Raw genomic sequence first — 15,051 nt, 5'->3', positions numbered from 1 at the left:
TCAAGGCCAGCCTGGTCTATATAGTGAGTTCCAGGACAGCTGGGGCTTACAGGGAGACCCTGCTTCAAAAAGACAAAAAAAAAGGGGGGGGGGCAAAATTTGCTCTGAATCAAGTAAAATGGGGAAAAAAGGTTGAAAAGTCTAGATTAATCTTTAGTCATTAAATGCCTATATGTGGAAGGCGCAGATTTGGGGATTTTGTTTATTTGGATTTTTAAAATTTATTTTGATTGATTGATTGATTGATTGATTGATTGATTGACTGATTGATTGATTAAGGCAGAATCTTATTAATTAGCTTAGGCTGATCTTGAACTCAGCATATGGCCCAGGGTAACCTCAAACTCATGATCCTCCTGCCTCTATCTCTCTAGTGCTGAGATTAAAGGCATGAGCCACCACACCTGGGTTGTTCTTAGTGCTCTGATGGATTGGAAAGATAGTCAAGAAGTGCCCCAATCCTAGGAAAGTGTACAAAGTATCTGGGTTGCTCTCTGTTTCTCTGCTCTTTTTATAAACTCTTCCAGGGCTTCTTTGCCTCTGTCTTCCACTGTTTCTTAGCTATTCTGGCACATTTTTTTGTAGTGTAAATATTTGTGGATTCTGCCAAAATTGACAACAATAAAGTTGATTTTCAGCTGGGCTACTCAGGAAAAAAGGAGGAGTTGAGATCATCATAGATGGGGGAAACCTAGAAAAAAATTACAGGAACAACACACCTGTAGTGCGAGATAAACTGATAATTGGATGGGGAAAAGAGTTTTGTGAAATAAAACTGAAAGGAAAATCATGCCAAATTGGGGAAGGCCATGAGGTTAAGCTGTGGAAACTCAGATTACAGGGGGAATCACACAGTTTGAAACCTACATATATTTCTTCATAAAGATCCTTATTCAGTGGTACATTAGGAAGATACATCTCATTGTTCTGCACTAGCTGGGTTAGGCACTAGAGCCCAAGGCTGGGGAGATCCATTAAGAAGCCTGCATTTAACAGTCCAGGTCTGAGAAGTGAAAGCTGGTAATAAATGTAGATTAGTAGCAATGGTAACTGAAAAGGAAGTTTGAAGGATGGGCTTGTTACAGAGCTTCAGGTCTGAGACTTCCTAGTCGGCAGTTCCTGCTTTCCCTTTGAAGTCAAATTCCTCAAGACTTTGCTACCATTCCCTACTCTGACTGCTGAAATTTGCTGTCCTTTTGGTGTCTAGCTTAGCTACTTGTCAAGCCAGTCTTTAAGAATGTTAGCATTAGTTATCAGGGCTGATGAGATGGCTCATTGACTAAAGGCAATTGCTGCCAAGCCTAATAAACTGAGTTTGGTCCCTGAGACTCCCATGATAGAGAGAACTGACTCCCCTAAATTGTCCTCTGACCTCCATATGCAACCCCCGACACACACACACACACACACACACACACACACACACACTAAATAAATGTAATAAAGAATGCTATGGGGCTAGAGAAATGAAATGGTTCAGGAGTTAGGAGCATTTGCTGCTCTTCCAGAGAAACTGGTTCAGTTCCCAACACCCATATCAGGGACTCATAACAGCCTATAATCCTGGCTCTAGGGGATCTGATGCCCTCTTCTGGCCTCCTCAGGCACTCCCACACAGGAGGTTGACAAATACACATACACACATATGCATAAATTTTAAAAAGGAAAAAATGTTAGTATTATCTAAATATTTTGGCATTATATAAAAGTATGTGGGCCACTAAGCAATTTTGAGTTGGTAAATTTTTACTAGAATAAGTCATGTTTCTTAATACTGTTACTTTGTTCTTATGTTCGTTTTACTTTTGAAGTAGCTTTTGGGTATCTGTAATGTGTTCTTGTCTCTTGTTGCCTTAGTTGGAACCTTGACAAACTGTCAGTTCTGTGTCGTCACTTGAGAGAGGGGAAAGCAGAGTGGTAAAGGGTAAAGTCATCTCGTGGAACAAAGAGAATATAACTCATTTCAAGTATTTGCTGAACCACTAAGCCATAGTAGTAATTTTCATCTTTAAGGCTGATTAGGATAAGTCTTGGCAGCTTGATTACCTAAATGCTTTCACTGCTACTAAATGTATCAATCTTAGAAATGGCTTCTAAACAAATATCTACTACAGCTCACCTTCAACTTAAACCTTTTATCCAATTAGCATGGTGGCACAGATCTGTAGCCCAGCTCCTCAGGAGACTGAGGAAGGAGGATCACTTGAGTCTAGACCAAGTTCAAGACCAGCTTGGGCAGCATAGAGACTCCATCTTAACAAACAGACAAACATAAACCAGTTAATACATGGCTTATTTCCTCTTGTGTGCAGTTCAGAAAAGGGACTTGGTCTTCAGGCCTCTGACTGCAGACTTGCTTGTCAGCAACATGATGTATCAGGGACCCAGCCTCTCTACAAGGCCATAAGTAACATACAACTAGACAGATGTCCAACTAGAACTCTAAACCACCTTACAATTATAAAACACCTAAAATATTTTAGAGCCAGAAGACTTTAAAGTTGAGATTTGGGGTTTTTTCCTGGGAGTAGGTGGACCAGTGTAGGTTTGTTTTTTTTTTTTTAAAAAAGCAAAGGCACATAAATTTGACTTCCAATTCCTGGAGTTCACTAGGCTGTCCAGAAACCTTTCAGGTCTTTGACTCAATTAAAATTAAGAGCCTTTCCCAATCAAGAGTTTTCTTTTCTTTGTCCCTTTCTCTGGTCTCAGAGAATGAACCAGTTCCTCAAAGCAGATCCCCTTTGCTACCTTCCTCTACCAATCTCATGCTTTCAAAAACCAACCAATAAGGCTATCGCTTTTTCCCCTTAGAGCTTTCTCCCGGTCATGGCTTCCTCTTCCTCTATTAAAACTGCAAACTCGGCCGGGCATGGTGGTGCACGCCTTTAATCCTAGCACTCGGGAGGCAGAGGCAGGATCTCTGTGAGTTCAAGGCCAGCCTGGTCTATATAGTGAGTTCCAGGACAGCTGGGGCTACAGGGAGACCCTGTCTCAAAAAGACCGAAAAAAAAAAAAAAAGCAAACTCAAAGGCCATCATTTTCAAGGCAGCGACTTCTTTTTCCTCGTTTTGACAAGCTTTTCCACAGCATTAGCTTCTTTCTTGAAGTCAGCCCTTAGTTCTAGGCTTAGTTTGGTGTTCAGTGGCCATTCTCAGTTTCCACTTCAAGTCTCCAAGGTTGCTCTGGTGTCAGCTTCCTGCAAATGCCCATTTCCTTGTTTATGCTACAGCCTGTGCTTTTTTCCCCCCCTCCCTCCCTTCCTTCCTTCCTTTCTTTTATTTAAAGCATTTATCTTAAGCCAAGTGTAGTGACAAACACTTTTAATACCAACATATGGGAGGCTGACGCAAGCAAATCTCTGTGATATCCAGACCAGCCTGGTCTACATAGTGAGACCTTGTCTCAAATTAACTAATTAATTGATTAATTAATTAATCAGTCAGTTAATTAATAATGAGCATTGTGGAGCCCTGGGCATTGCTAGTGGGAATGTAAAGTGGTGCAGCCGTTGTGAAAACCAGTTTGGTAGTTTATCAAGAACTACACATACAGCTACCATATGACTTAGCAATTTTACTCCGGGTACATATCAAAAAGAACTGAAAGAAGATTCAGGTACTCACACACTAGTGTTCATGTCAGTGCTGTTCACATCAGTCAAAAGGTTGAAGGAACCCAGGTACCTAGGTAGAGATAGAGGGATAAAGTGCTATGCACATGCAGTGGGGGACAGTCATCAAAAGGGCTGGGATTTTAATGCATACTACAATCTCAATGAACCTTGGACATGTTTGCCATAGTAAAATAAGCCAGATACTGTCTGATTTTACTTAATATATGGGCCTAGGATAGAAAAATTCATAAAGTAGAATAGTGGGCCTGGGGCAGGGATCATGGGATTTATCCTTTAGTGACTTTAGAGTTTCTGTTTGCAAGGAAAGAAGAATCCTGGATATAGATAGTGGTAATGGTTTAAGAACATTATAATGTCCTTAATGTCATTGAATTATATATTTAAAATGACTCAGATAGTAACAAACATACACACACCCCAGCACCACTGCCACCACCACCACAAAATCCTCTGATATTTCAAAATTTTTAAAAATGAACATTAAAGACCTATGCTGGACATGGACTCATGCCTATAATTCTAGTACTCAGGAGACTGAAACAGGAGAATTGTAAGTTTAAGGCCAGCCTGGACTATATATATAGTTCCAAGCTAGCCCAGACTATAGTGGTGAGACCCTATCTCAAGTAAATAAATATTCTAAATTTCTGATGTTTGGGGAAGAGACATATATATATATATATATAATATATATATATTTCAAGAAAATTTTTGGGGGGATCTTTTTGAGACAGGGTCTCCCTATAGCCACAGCTGGCCTGGATTTGCCATGGAGACCAGACTGCCCTCAAACTCACAGAGATCCACCTAACTGCCTCCCAAATGCTGTGATTAAAGGCATGCATTACCAGGTCTGACTTTTTTTTTTTTAATGTGTATGAGTGTATAGTTTTTGTGTATGTAAGTTGCACCTGTGTTGTACAGTGCTTGCAGTAGTCAGAAGAGGGTGTCGGATCTCCTGGAACTGGAGTTATGGATGGTTGTTAGCCACCATGTGGGTGCTGGAAACTGAACCCAGGTTCTCGGCAAGAGCAGCCAGTACTCTTAACTGCCCAGCCATCTCTCCAGTCCCTGTTTTTGTTTTTTTGAGACAGGGTCTCACTATGTAGTCCTGGCTGGCCTAGAACTCACAGAGATCCCCCTGTCTCTGCCTCCTGAGAGAACTAAAGGCATGTGCCACCAAACCTAAGTTCACTCTCTCTCTCTGTAGTACTGGAAATTAAACTCAAGGAGATTATACTAGCACTCTACCACGGAGCATCATCCCCAGAAATCCAGTTGCTTTTAAATCATATCTTTAACTGCAAATTATTTTGCCTAACGTCGCTACTTCTCTGGCCTCAGAACTTTTGTTTTGTGCTGTGCCTCTTTTCCTTTAAGATTATCTTGAGGGGCTGGAGAGATGGCTCAGCAGTTAAGAACACTGGCTGTTCTTGCAGAAGACCTGGGTTTGAATCCCAGCACCCACATGGCAGCTAACAACTGTCCATAACTCCAGTTCCAGAGGATCCGACAGCCTCTTCTGACCTCCGCGGGCATTGCACGATGCAGGTGCACTTACCTACATGCAGGCAATACACACATACACATAAAATAAAAATAATAAATGAAAAAAAGGATTATCTTGAAAGCTACCTCCACAAATCCTGCCAAGATATAATCCACAAAAACTAACCTTTCTTTTCTGAGCTCTATTAGTATTTTGGACCTTGCTGGAAATAGTGCACTTATCTTGTGATATAAGGATTATTTGCCTACATATGAGTCTTCAAGATTGCAGACTTTCCATCCTTTTATGTGGTAGATGCTCATTAAATGTTCACTGAATGGAAATGAATTCAGCCCTCTTGTTTCATAGATGGAGAAATTGGAATCCAGGGAGGTCACGTAGTGACAAAGCCAGGACAAGTGTCAAAGCCTTCTGTTTTCTGTTTTACCTCCCCCATAAAAGGTTTCCCTCCACATTAGCATGCTGATACTATGAATCCTATGAAAGTTCAGTCTTTATTACTATTAACACACTAATAAGTCAACATTGTACTACTGAAGAAACACCAGGTTCTGATTCTTTCATCCACATAAAGAATTGTTTTGTTTGAAGTCTTTGTACAGATTAAGATCCTGATATTCTGTGTCCTGTTTGCAGCTTCCTGTTTCCTGTTGCAGGTGGGATGAGACCCCCTCAAGGTATGTGAAAGCTTACATATCTTGTCAGTGCTGGGAATGGAACCTAGGGCCTCACACATGCTAGGCGAGCACTCTACCACTGAGCTACAGCCCCAGTCCAAAAGCTTAAGTTATTTACACTATGTTTCTGAACTTAGGAATTAAATAGATAAATAAGTTATATTTTTAAATTTGTGTGACACCTACTCTTAAAATTTCTCAAAAAAAAAATTGTTTAGGGGCTGGAGAGATGGCTCAGCAGTTAAGAACACTGGTTGTTCTTGAAGAAGAACCGGGCTCGAATCCCAGCACCCACATGGCAGCTAAGAACTGTCCGTAACTCCAGTTCCAGGGGATCCAACAGCCTCTTCTGTCGTCTGTGGGCACTGTATGACACAGGAGCACTTACCTTCATGCAGGCAATACACACATACACATAAAATAAAAATAATAAATGTTTTTTTAATTGTTTAATTTGGAGAGTGAAAGAATCATTCCTCATGTATCCCAATCTGACTTATCCATTATGTTAGCAGATTATTATTTAACCCCAGAGATGAAGGAAACTTTCAGGATAAGAGTGTTAAAAATGGGTCATGGAGATGAAATGAATTGTGGTTTTCTTGTCCTATTTTGTTAGTGCCTTAGCAGGAGCTGCCTCTGTCTTCTAGTGTCTCTAGCACCTGCCATGCACAGTAGCTTCCCTGGAAGAATTTGGTAAATGAATAAATGAGCCCCCTTAGTTATCTTCTGCTGCCTTGGTTTTTCTGTATGTCAGGGTCTTATTTTAATGCGCATAAAAGGGATCTCATATTCTGATTTAAAAGGATTCACATCTTAGCCAAGTGTGGAGGCATATGCTTATAATCTTAGCATTTGGGAAGCTGAGGCAGGAGGATTGTGAGTTCAAGGACTATGCTGACCCTTGCCTGGCTGCTTTCTGCTCACTTCTGCTCCCATGACTACCTCTCTGCCCACCTCAACACCCAACTGCTTTGGAAACTGGCCCTTCTCACAAAGCCAGTGCTGGTCGGTTGTGGTAGACTTGCAGGAGAAACATAAACTCCTAGGTCACCAGCAGAGATGACAGATGAGAACAGCTCAGCAGTAGGTGGTCAGCTGCCCACTCTGACTGTTTCCATTTATCATGGTGGGGTGTGGAGGAGGTTTAGTTTCGGGTCCCCTTTCTTTTCCAAGGGTCATCTGTATTCTTTTCCTTGTGCTCACATTTATGCATTATTTAAGCCAACTGTAATCAGATATGTCCCAGATTTAGATCAAATGGTTTAGGATATTTTGTCCTTTACAGAGATACCTGTTTTTGTCATGTATGGTTCATTACTTTGCATTTGTATACACTTTCAAATAAAAATCTACATATGGAGCAAAGAAACTGAATAAGAAGAGACTCCAAGATTGCCTGATACTTTTTTATTTTGAAATTTAAAATTGTTTTTGGAGAGTGTTTGTTTGCTTATTAGTCTTGTTTTAATTTTTTTCCTTCTTTTTTTTTTTTTTGAGACAAGGTCCTACTATGTAGACCAAGCTGGCCTTAAATTCAGAGATCCACTTACCTTAGTCCCTGCTGGGGTTAAAGGTGTGTACTATCACACCAACTTTAAAAACATTTTTTTACATTCGTTTGTGTGTGTGTGTGTGTGTGTGTGTATGTGTGTGTGTGTGTGTCCATGTGTATGTTTCTCAATACACACAAGCACATAGCATGCATGTATGGAGGTCAGAGGACAACTTTCAAGAGTGGGTTCTCTCCTTCCACCATATGGGTTCTAGAGATTGAATTCAGGTTGTCAGGCTTGGTGGTAGGTGCCTTTACCCACTGAGCCACCTTGTTGGCCTTTGTTTTGTTTTTGAGACAGGATCTCACATAAGTCAAGCTGACTTGGACCTTGAACTCCTGATCCTTCTGCCCCCACCTCCCAAGTGCTGGGATCATAGCCGTGTGTACCATCATACCCAGCCAGAGGGTTTTGTTGTTGTTGTTATTTTAATAAAATACACTAGAATGGACTTTTGATCATCTGAAGACTTGAAGCACACCTCATTTCTAAACCCTGTAGAAGAAACTGAGAGTGATGCTGGCCACAATATGTGTATTTACACAGGAACAAGGAGAGGAAACTAAATTTTCACTCTGTATACTTTGGTGCTTTTAAATGTTATACCAAATACCCAAATTGCCCATTCAAAAATAAAATGAAATTGTGTAAGTAAAACTTCCAGACCAAAAATTAAGAGGGAAGGCATCTTTTTGCTCCTGGGCTCACCCTGTCCTTAATCCAGGACAGTGCCATCTCTGCATTTGGCGTTCCTTGGAGTCCTCTTTCCAGATATCTGCATTGCTTGCTCCCTTACTTCCTTCAGGTCCTCACTCACGTGCCATCCTGTCTACAAAAACAGTTTGTCATAAGAGAGCAACCACACCATTCCCTGGCTTTGCTTTAGTTTTTGCCCTAGCTCTTGCCAGGACCTGACATGTAGGGGTTTTGTTTGCTTTTACTATCTGTCTCCTCCAGTTACATTGTGGGGTCCATGAGAGCAAAGTTCTGGTTTTATTCACTGTTGTGCCCTTAGAATCATGCCTCACATGGAGCAGGCCCTCAAGTAGCTGCTGAACCAATGACCAAATGAATAAATGAGTGGCCTACCCCCACTAGCTGTTTCTGCAAATGTGGATGTTTGTACATCTGAAAGTAGGCAGTAAGAAACCTGAGCAGTAAATGATAAAACATAAATATGATATCCTTTCCTTTACTCTTTATTGTTTTTTGAAGTAGGGCCTCACTGTATAGCCCAAGCTGGCCTCTAACTCAGGCTCTTGCCTCTCAGCCTACCCAGAACTGGAATTATAGTCTGGCTCCTGTACTTCTTGAAATTGAACATTTAGTCTTAAAAAACAAACCTTTGAGCATGTTGTGGTAGTACACGACTTTAATCCCAGAACTCAGGAGGCAGAGGCAGGCAGATCTCTGTGAGTTCAAGGCCAGCCTGATTTACATAGGGAGTTCCAGACCAGCTACAAGGTCTCCAGCTACAGGGAGACCCTTTCTCAAAAAAGAACAAAAAATAAATAAATAAAATAAACCTTCAAAGGGCTAGAGAGATGGTTAAGAGCACTGGCTGCCTTTACAGAAGACCAGGGTTTGATTCCCAGCACCCATATGGCAACTAACAACCATCTGTAAATCTAGTTCCAGGGATCCAATGCCTACTTCTGACGTCTATGGGCATTGCATTACACGGGTGCACTTACATACATGCAGGTGGTATACTCATACACATAAAGTAAAAATAATAAATAAAATATCTTTGACAAAAGAAAATAAACTTTGAAATGTTGACTTTAATAATGCCTTGGTGTTTTGTAGCAGGCCTGATGCCAATGCAGCAGCAAGGATTTCCTATGGTCTCTGTCATGCAGCCCAATATGCAAGGCATGATGGGAATGAATTACAGCTCTCAAATGTCCCAAGGACCCATTGCGATGCAGGTACTTGCTTTCTCTTTGATGGTTTATAAAGTTATTGTTGTTATATGTCTGTGTACTAAGAGCTGTATTCTGAAGAGCCTGATGTTGTATTTAGAAATAGTTTACCTTTTTTTTTTTTTTAAGAGATAGAATTTTGCTATGTCTGGGTTGAAGTGATCTTCCTCTCCTGCCTCAGCCTCCCAAGTATGTAGGATTGCAGGTGTATGCCACAAAGCTCTGCCTCCCCTCCCCCCGCCCCCCCCAGTGCAAGTGATTCAAACTCTGAACTCACATATGCTAGGTAACTGTTCTAAAGATAATATATGCTATAGTATTGGAATTAACAGAATAGACTATGTGGACCAGGCATGGTGGTGCACACCTTTAATCCCAGCACTTAGTAAGCCAAGGCAGGCAGATCTCTGAGTTTGAGACTAGCAAGTTCTACATAGCAAGTTCCATGCCAGCTGTTGCTGCATGGTACGACCCTGTCTCAAAAACAAAACAAAGAACCAGAATAGACTGTGGAACTATATTTTCTTTCTTTCTTTTCGGAACTACATTTTCTGTGATATAAGAAATAAAAACTGAAGTGGGGAAATCTTGGTAGGAAACTCAGAATTATGGAAAGTGAAACAGGGACTGGAGAGATTGCTCAGTGGTTAAGAACATTTGCTGCTCTTGCAGAGGACCAGGATCAATTCCCATCCAGGCCTAGGAGATTAGACACCCTCTTCTGGCCTCTGCTGTCTCCTGCTCACACAAGGTACACATCAACTCATTGCAGGCAAAACACTGATACACATAAATAAAAAAATAAATACATAAAAAATCTTTTGTGGGGGCTAGAGAGATGGGTCAGTGGTTAAGAACACTGGTTGTTTTTGCAGAAGACCCATGTTCAAATTCCAGCACCCACATAGCAGCTAACAACTGTCCATAACTCCAGTTCCAGGGGATCCAACAGCCTCTTCTGTCCTCTGTGGGCATTGCATAACATGGGTGCACTTATCTATATGCAGGCAGTACACTCATACACATAAAATAAAAATAATAAAATATCTTTTTTAAATCTTTTGTAACAAGTGACAGTAGATTTAAGCAATTTCAGAACTGAAAAATACACTAACCAAAAGAAGAATAGAAGAATTCTATGGATGGTTTAGCAGGAGATTAGAAAGAATTAGTGAACAGGAGACAGGTCAGGAGAAGCTATCCAGAACCGTAGACAAAATGAAACGATGCGTGAGAAGCACTGGAGAGCTGGCTCGGTGATTAAAGGGCTTGGTTCCCAAGTGTGAAGATGGCACTCCAATCACCAGAAACACTTAAATGCCAGGTGGGTATGGCAGCCTGCCTACAAATCCAGCCCCAAAAGATGGAGACAGTGGATCCCCAGAGCAAACTGGCTAGCAAGACCAGCCATATTGGCCAGCTCTGGATTTGATTGAGAGGCCCTGCCTCAAGGAACAAGGTGAAAGAGCAACCAAGCATGATTCCTGACTTTAACATCAGGCCTCCATATGTGTGTGCACCCATGTGTAAGTGCACCTCCACACATTTATGCCCATACCATGCAAACATGTGCACACAGAGATACACACACACACATACACACACACACACACACACACACACACACAATGGAAAAAGAAAAAAAATGTGAGAGATTTTGGTGACGCAAATGAAGGATAATAAGTGTTTAGTTGGAATCCTTGAAAGAAAAGAGGAAGAGAGTACATCAGAAGAAATAATAGCTGATGAATTTCCTGAATTGTTGAATGATACAGATTCAGGAAGCTCGATAAATCCAAATATGATTGTATTAATTGTCTAGTGATGTGTACAAATTACTCCAAAACTTAGTAGCCTAAAGTAGCAATGAACACCAGCCCAGCCTTCCTGTAGGTCAGGAACTGGGGAGCAACTTTAGTTGGGTAGTTCCAGCTTGGAGTCTTTGCTGAGGTTTCAGTCAAGGTGCTGGCTGAGGGTATATTCATACAAAGGCTTAAAGAATCTGCTTCCAAGGGTCCTTCCCACAGACTGGCAGTTTGGTACTGTCTCTTGGCCCCATTCCTAAATGGACCTCTAGTTTCACATGAACCCCTTCAAAGCAAGTGATCTGAGTGAATTGCAGAAGCTGCAGGGGCCTTTCTGACCGAGCCACATGCAATCATTTCTCCAGTTTGCAAAGTATACCGGGACTAATGCAGAAGGTCACAAATACCACAGTGAGAATAAGTAAATAAAAATCCTCTAGACACATCACAAAGGAAACAGGAGACCAAATCAAGAAATTGACAGGCCAGGCGTGGTGGTACATGCCTTTAATCCCAGACAGAGGCAGGTGGATCTCTGTGAGTTCAAGGCCAGCCTGGTCTACATAGTGAGTTCCAGGACAGCTGGGGCTACAGGAAGACCCTGTCTCAAAAAAGACCAAAAAAAAAAAAAAAAAAAAAAAGTGACAGGCGAGAACCAGTTCCACAAAGTTGCCCTCTGACCTCCACATATACATTGTGGTGTGCATGCCTGCCCCATAATAATAAATAAGATGAAGTTTGAAAAAAAGAAATAGGCAAGGGAGTTGAGGCTTCTACAAGGCCACCTTAGCATTGAACTTTGGAATCTAAGTCAAGCAAGAAGTGAGGCCATGATGAATGATGGACTGTAGTGGGCAGTATGGAAAGTGATAAAAAGTTACAGAGTTGGGAGTATTTCTAAGAAGAAAATTATAGAGGTAGTTGATCTGGAAGGATAGGAGGTTGGAAGTCAAGTGTTGGAATGCTTAAGATAAAAAGTTTAGTAAAGACCCAGTTATTTTTGCTGATAGACTAAGATATGACCATAGGATGGGAAAATAGAGTGGCAGTTGGGTATGGTTGTGGTGGTGTGGTAAGGAAGTCAGAGACCAGAGACCTGAAAGGCATAGCCTTAAGTGAGTCATCCTTGGGGTTCTTGCTGTTACCAACAGTTTAAGTGTAGAATGGAAGAGAAAACATTTTAAGTCTTCAACTGAAAATGAAGGCTGGCCTAAAGAGGGGGTTGGGGGAGGAGAAAGAAGGGGAAAGAGAAAGGAACAGGAGGAAAAATAAAGGTCAGGTGTGGTAGTGTACAATTCTAATCTCAGTTACTTGGTATCCTGAGTTTGAGGCCAGGCTGGGTAACATAACAAGATCCCATCTCTATAAAAAAATAGAAATGAGGAAGTTAAGGGTCAGTAGACAATTTGAACAAGGTGCAGTAGTGGATGAGTCAGTTGAACAAAATTGCTATCAGTTGTTACTGTGTGTTTTTAATGTTAGTTTGTGAATGAGTTTTGTGCTACAGTATTCCTATTTCTAAATACTGAAGCAAATTTTATATAATTATATTGATATATCATTTCTTATTGATGAAATCTATTTTCTGTAAAAGCTTTGATTATCAAGCGTATGATAATGAACATCAAAATATTTATTGTAGATACTGAGAATCAAGTTTAATTATAAGTGTGGAATGACTATCAGATGCCAGGTTCTTACCTGTTGCTGGAAATACAAAGATATGTACAATGTGGTGATATGTTTTCTAAAGCATGTGGATTACTGAACTCAGTATAATAAACCATGCACTTCTGTACACACCCTAAAGAATTTTACACATATACCTCTTAGACTTTCAGCAGTATTGACCTGTGACACACAAAAGGGAACGTTCAGCCTATGTTCTTTGAATTTTTATTAGAATATTCCATATAGCTTACCAATAAAAGTATTATTAAATAATTGTGCAAGCTCCTTTTTTAATAATTAAGGAAAGCTATGTATTTAATCTGTTGTCTGTTTCTTCTAGGCAGGGTTACCGATGGCGCCAATGCCGGCAGCAGGCATGCCTTACCTGGGGCAGGCACCATTCCTGGGCATGCGTCCTCCAGGCCCACAGTACACTCCAGACATGCAGAAGCAGTTTGCTGAAGAGCAACAGTAAGATACCTCCTACGATCTAGAGATAGCAAAGATACCTAATCACAGTTGTTTTATAGATTATCAGATGTTCTGCAGTACAGATTTGAAGCTGAAATAGTCAAACTGCCTTTAGAACACTTTAAAAATTGTTTGTTTTGAGGCAGGATCCTTTAAATGATTTTTTTCTATTTTTTAATTAACTTTTTGTGCATTTCATAGAACACATCCTAATCATATTTAGACCCCTCCCCTATCTCCACCCCCACCTCCCCCGCCTAGTTTCATGCATTTTGTCATATATGTTAAGGCCTATTGAGTCAAATTTGCGTCCTCAGATGTTTTTCAGTGTGAGTTCATCCACTGGAGCCTGGTCAGCCTATCTAGTATCACTTCCTTAAAGAAGCCAACTCTTCCTAAGCCAGCAGTGATCAGTTCCCAATAGTTCCTCAGCGAAGGTTGGGCCTTCTTACCCATTTCCCCACTCTATGCTCAATTTTTGTCTGGTTTGAGTTTGCATGGGTCTGTGCATGCTGTCACCATTGCTGTAAGTTTATATGAAAAAGTTCCCAGTTGCCTGGTCATCCACCACCCCTGGCTCTTACATCTTTCCACCCTCTCTTCTGCAGTGGTCCCTGAGCCCTGGGTGGCAGAGGTTAATATAGGAGTCCTATTCAGGGACGCATACTCTACAGTCTCTTATTCTATATATTTTGGCCAGTTATAGCTTTCTGTGTTAATCACCATCTGTTGCATGAGAAAGCTTTGCTGGTAAGAGTTGTGATATGCAGAAATATTCTCTCTGCCCCCATTCTGCTATATTCCCTGAGCCCTAGGTATAGGGATTGCATTATAGATGTATCACTTAAGGCTGGGCATCTCACAGACACTTATTCTCTGCATTTGACCAGTTGTGGAACTCTGTAATAGTCTCCATCTGTTGCAAAAAGAAGCTTCTTTGATGAGTAGTGAGAGGTAATGAGGTTACTTGTCTGTAAATATAAGGATACATATTTAGCATAACATAAGAAATTGTACTTGTCTAGGAATGTGACCAATGTAGGTTTTTCTCCAGGATCTGTGACCTTTCCAGCCATGTGTATTTGGCTATGTTTACAGTACCATATATGAGTTCCCACCCATTAAGTGGGCTTTAAGTCCAATTAGATAGTTGTTGATTAACCCCAAGATAAAAGTGCCACTATTGTACCAATAGAGATAGTTTGCTGTGCCAGTCATTGTTGTGGTTATTAGGTTTTACAGATGGTTGGACCATTGATTGATTTTCTCCCTTAGCAGCTTGCATAGTATCCTCTGATTCTATGAGAGCTAATCTTCAGGGAGGAGGCTTCCAGGTCAGTTCCATTGCTCCAAGTCCTCTATCCAAAATATGTCCTGTCTTCAGCAATAGAATTTTACCTTCAAGTTCTGGGAGGCAATCAAGGACTGTGGCAATAGCCCATGTTATTCTGTTACTCTATGAATCTCTTGGACTACCCTGACCAACAACTTGAAAGGTCAAAGTGTGGTTCCTCTTATCTGACACTGTGTTTCTTGTTATATAGCCTTCAGTTATACATGTGTGTGTGTGTGTGTGTGTGTGTGTGTGTGTGTGTGTGTGTGTATAATGTGTATTTTTCAGTAGGCTTTCGGACTAATACATTTCCCTCTGACTTTTCATACCACCTAAGTGTTATTTGTCTCTCCTCTCTCTCACTCTGTATAACCCTCCCTCCTTCCCCATTAATCTACCCCCATTTTCCCCATTTCCCCCTTGATAACACCTGTCTCCTACTATCCCCCTCTCTTGGCTCTTGGACTCC

General features: G+C 41.0%; 1 protein-coding gene across 16 annotated transcripts in view; it reads left to right on the top strand.

The window, feature by feature from the left end:
• The window catches only part of Synrg (synergin gamma), an 83,526-nt gene that overhangs the window by 2,422 nt on the left and 66,053 nt on the right, over positions 1 to 15,051 (top strand). For 10 of the 16 annotated variants that reach the window (XM_008848102.3, XM_008848106.3, XM_008848101.3 and 7 more), the window contains exons 2-4: positions 5,781 to 5,821; positions 9,187 to 9,308; positions 13,119 to 13,249. In XM_008848102.3, coding sequence (XP_008846324.1) covers positions 5,781 to 5,821; positions 9,187 to 9,308; positions 13,119 to 13,249 — 294 coding nt within the window. The remainder of the gene's footprint in view (positions 1 to 5,780; positions 5,822 to 9,186; positions 9,309 to 13,118; positions 13,250 to 15,051) is intronic. The other 6 variants (XM_029553556.1, XM_029553557.1, XM_029553555.1 and 3 more) reach the window with 1 other exon arrangement.

The sequence above is a fragment of the Nannospalax galili genome, unplaced genomic scaffold (assembly GCF_000622305.1).
Source record: "Nannospalax galili isolate Female #2095 unplaced genomic scaffold, S.galili_v1.0 scaffold363, whole genome shotgun sequence".
Lineage (NCBI taxonomy): Eukaryota > Metazoa > Chordata > Mammalia > Rodentia > Spalacidae > Nannospalax > Nannospalax galili.
Note: the sequence above shows the minus strand (reverse complement) of the source record. Positions and strands in the feature narration are given on the sequence as shown.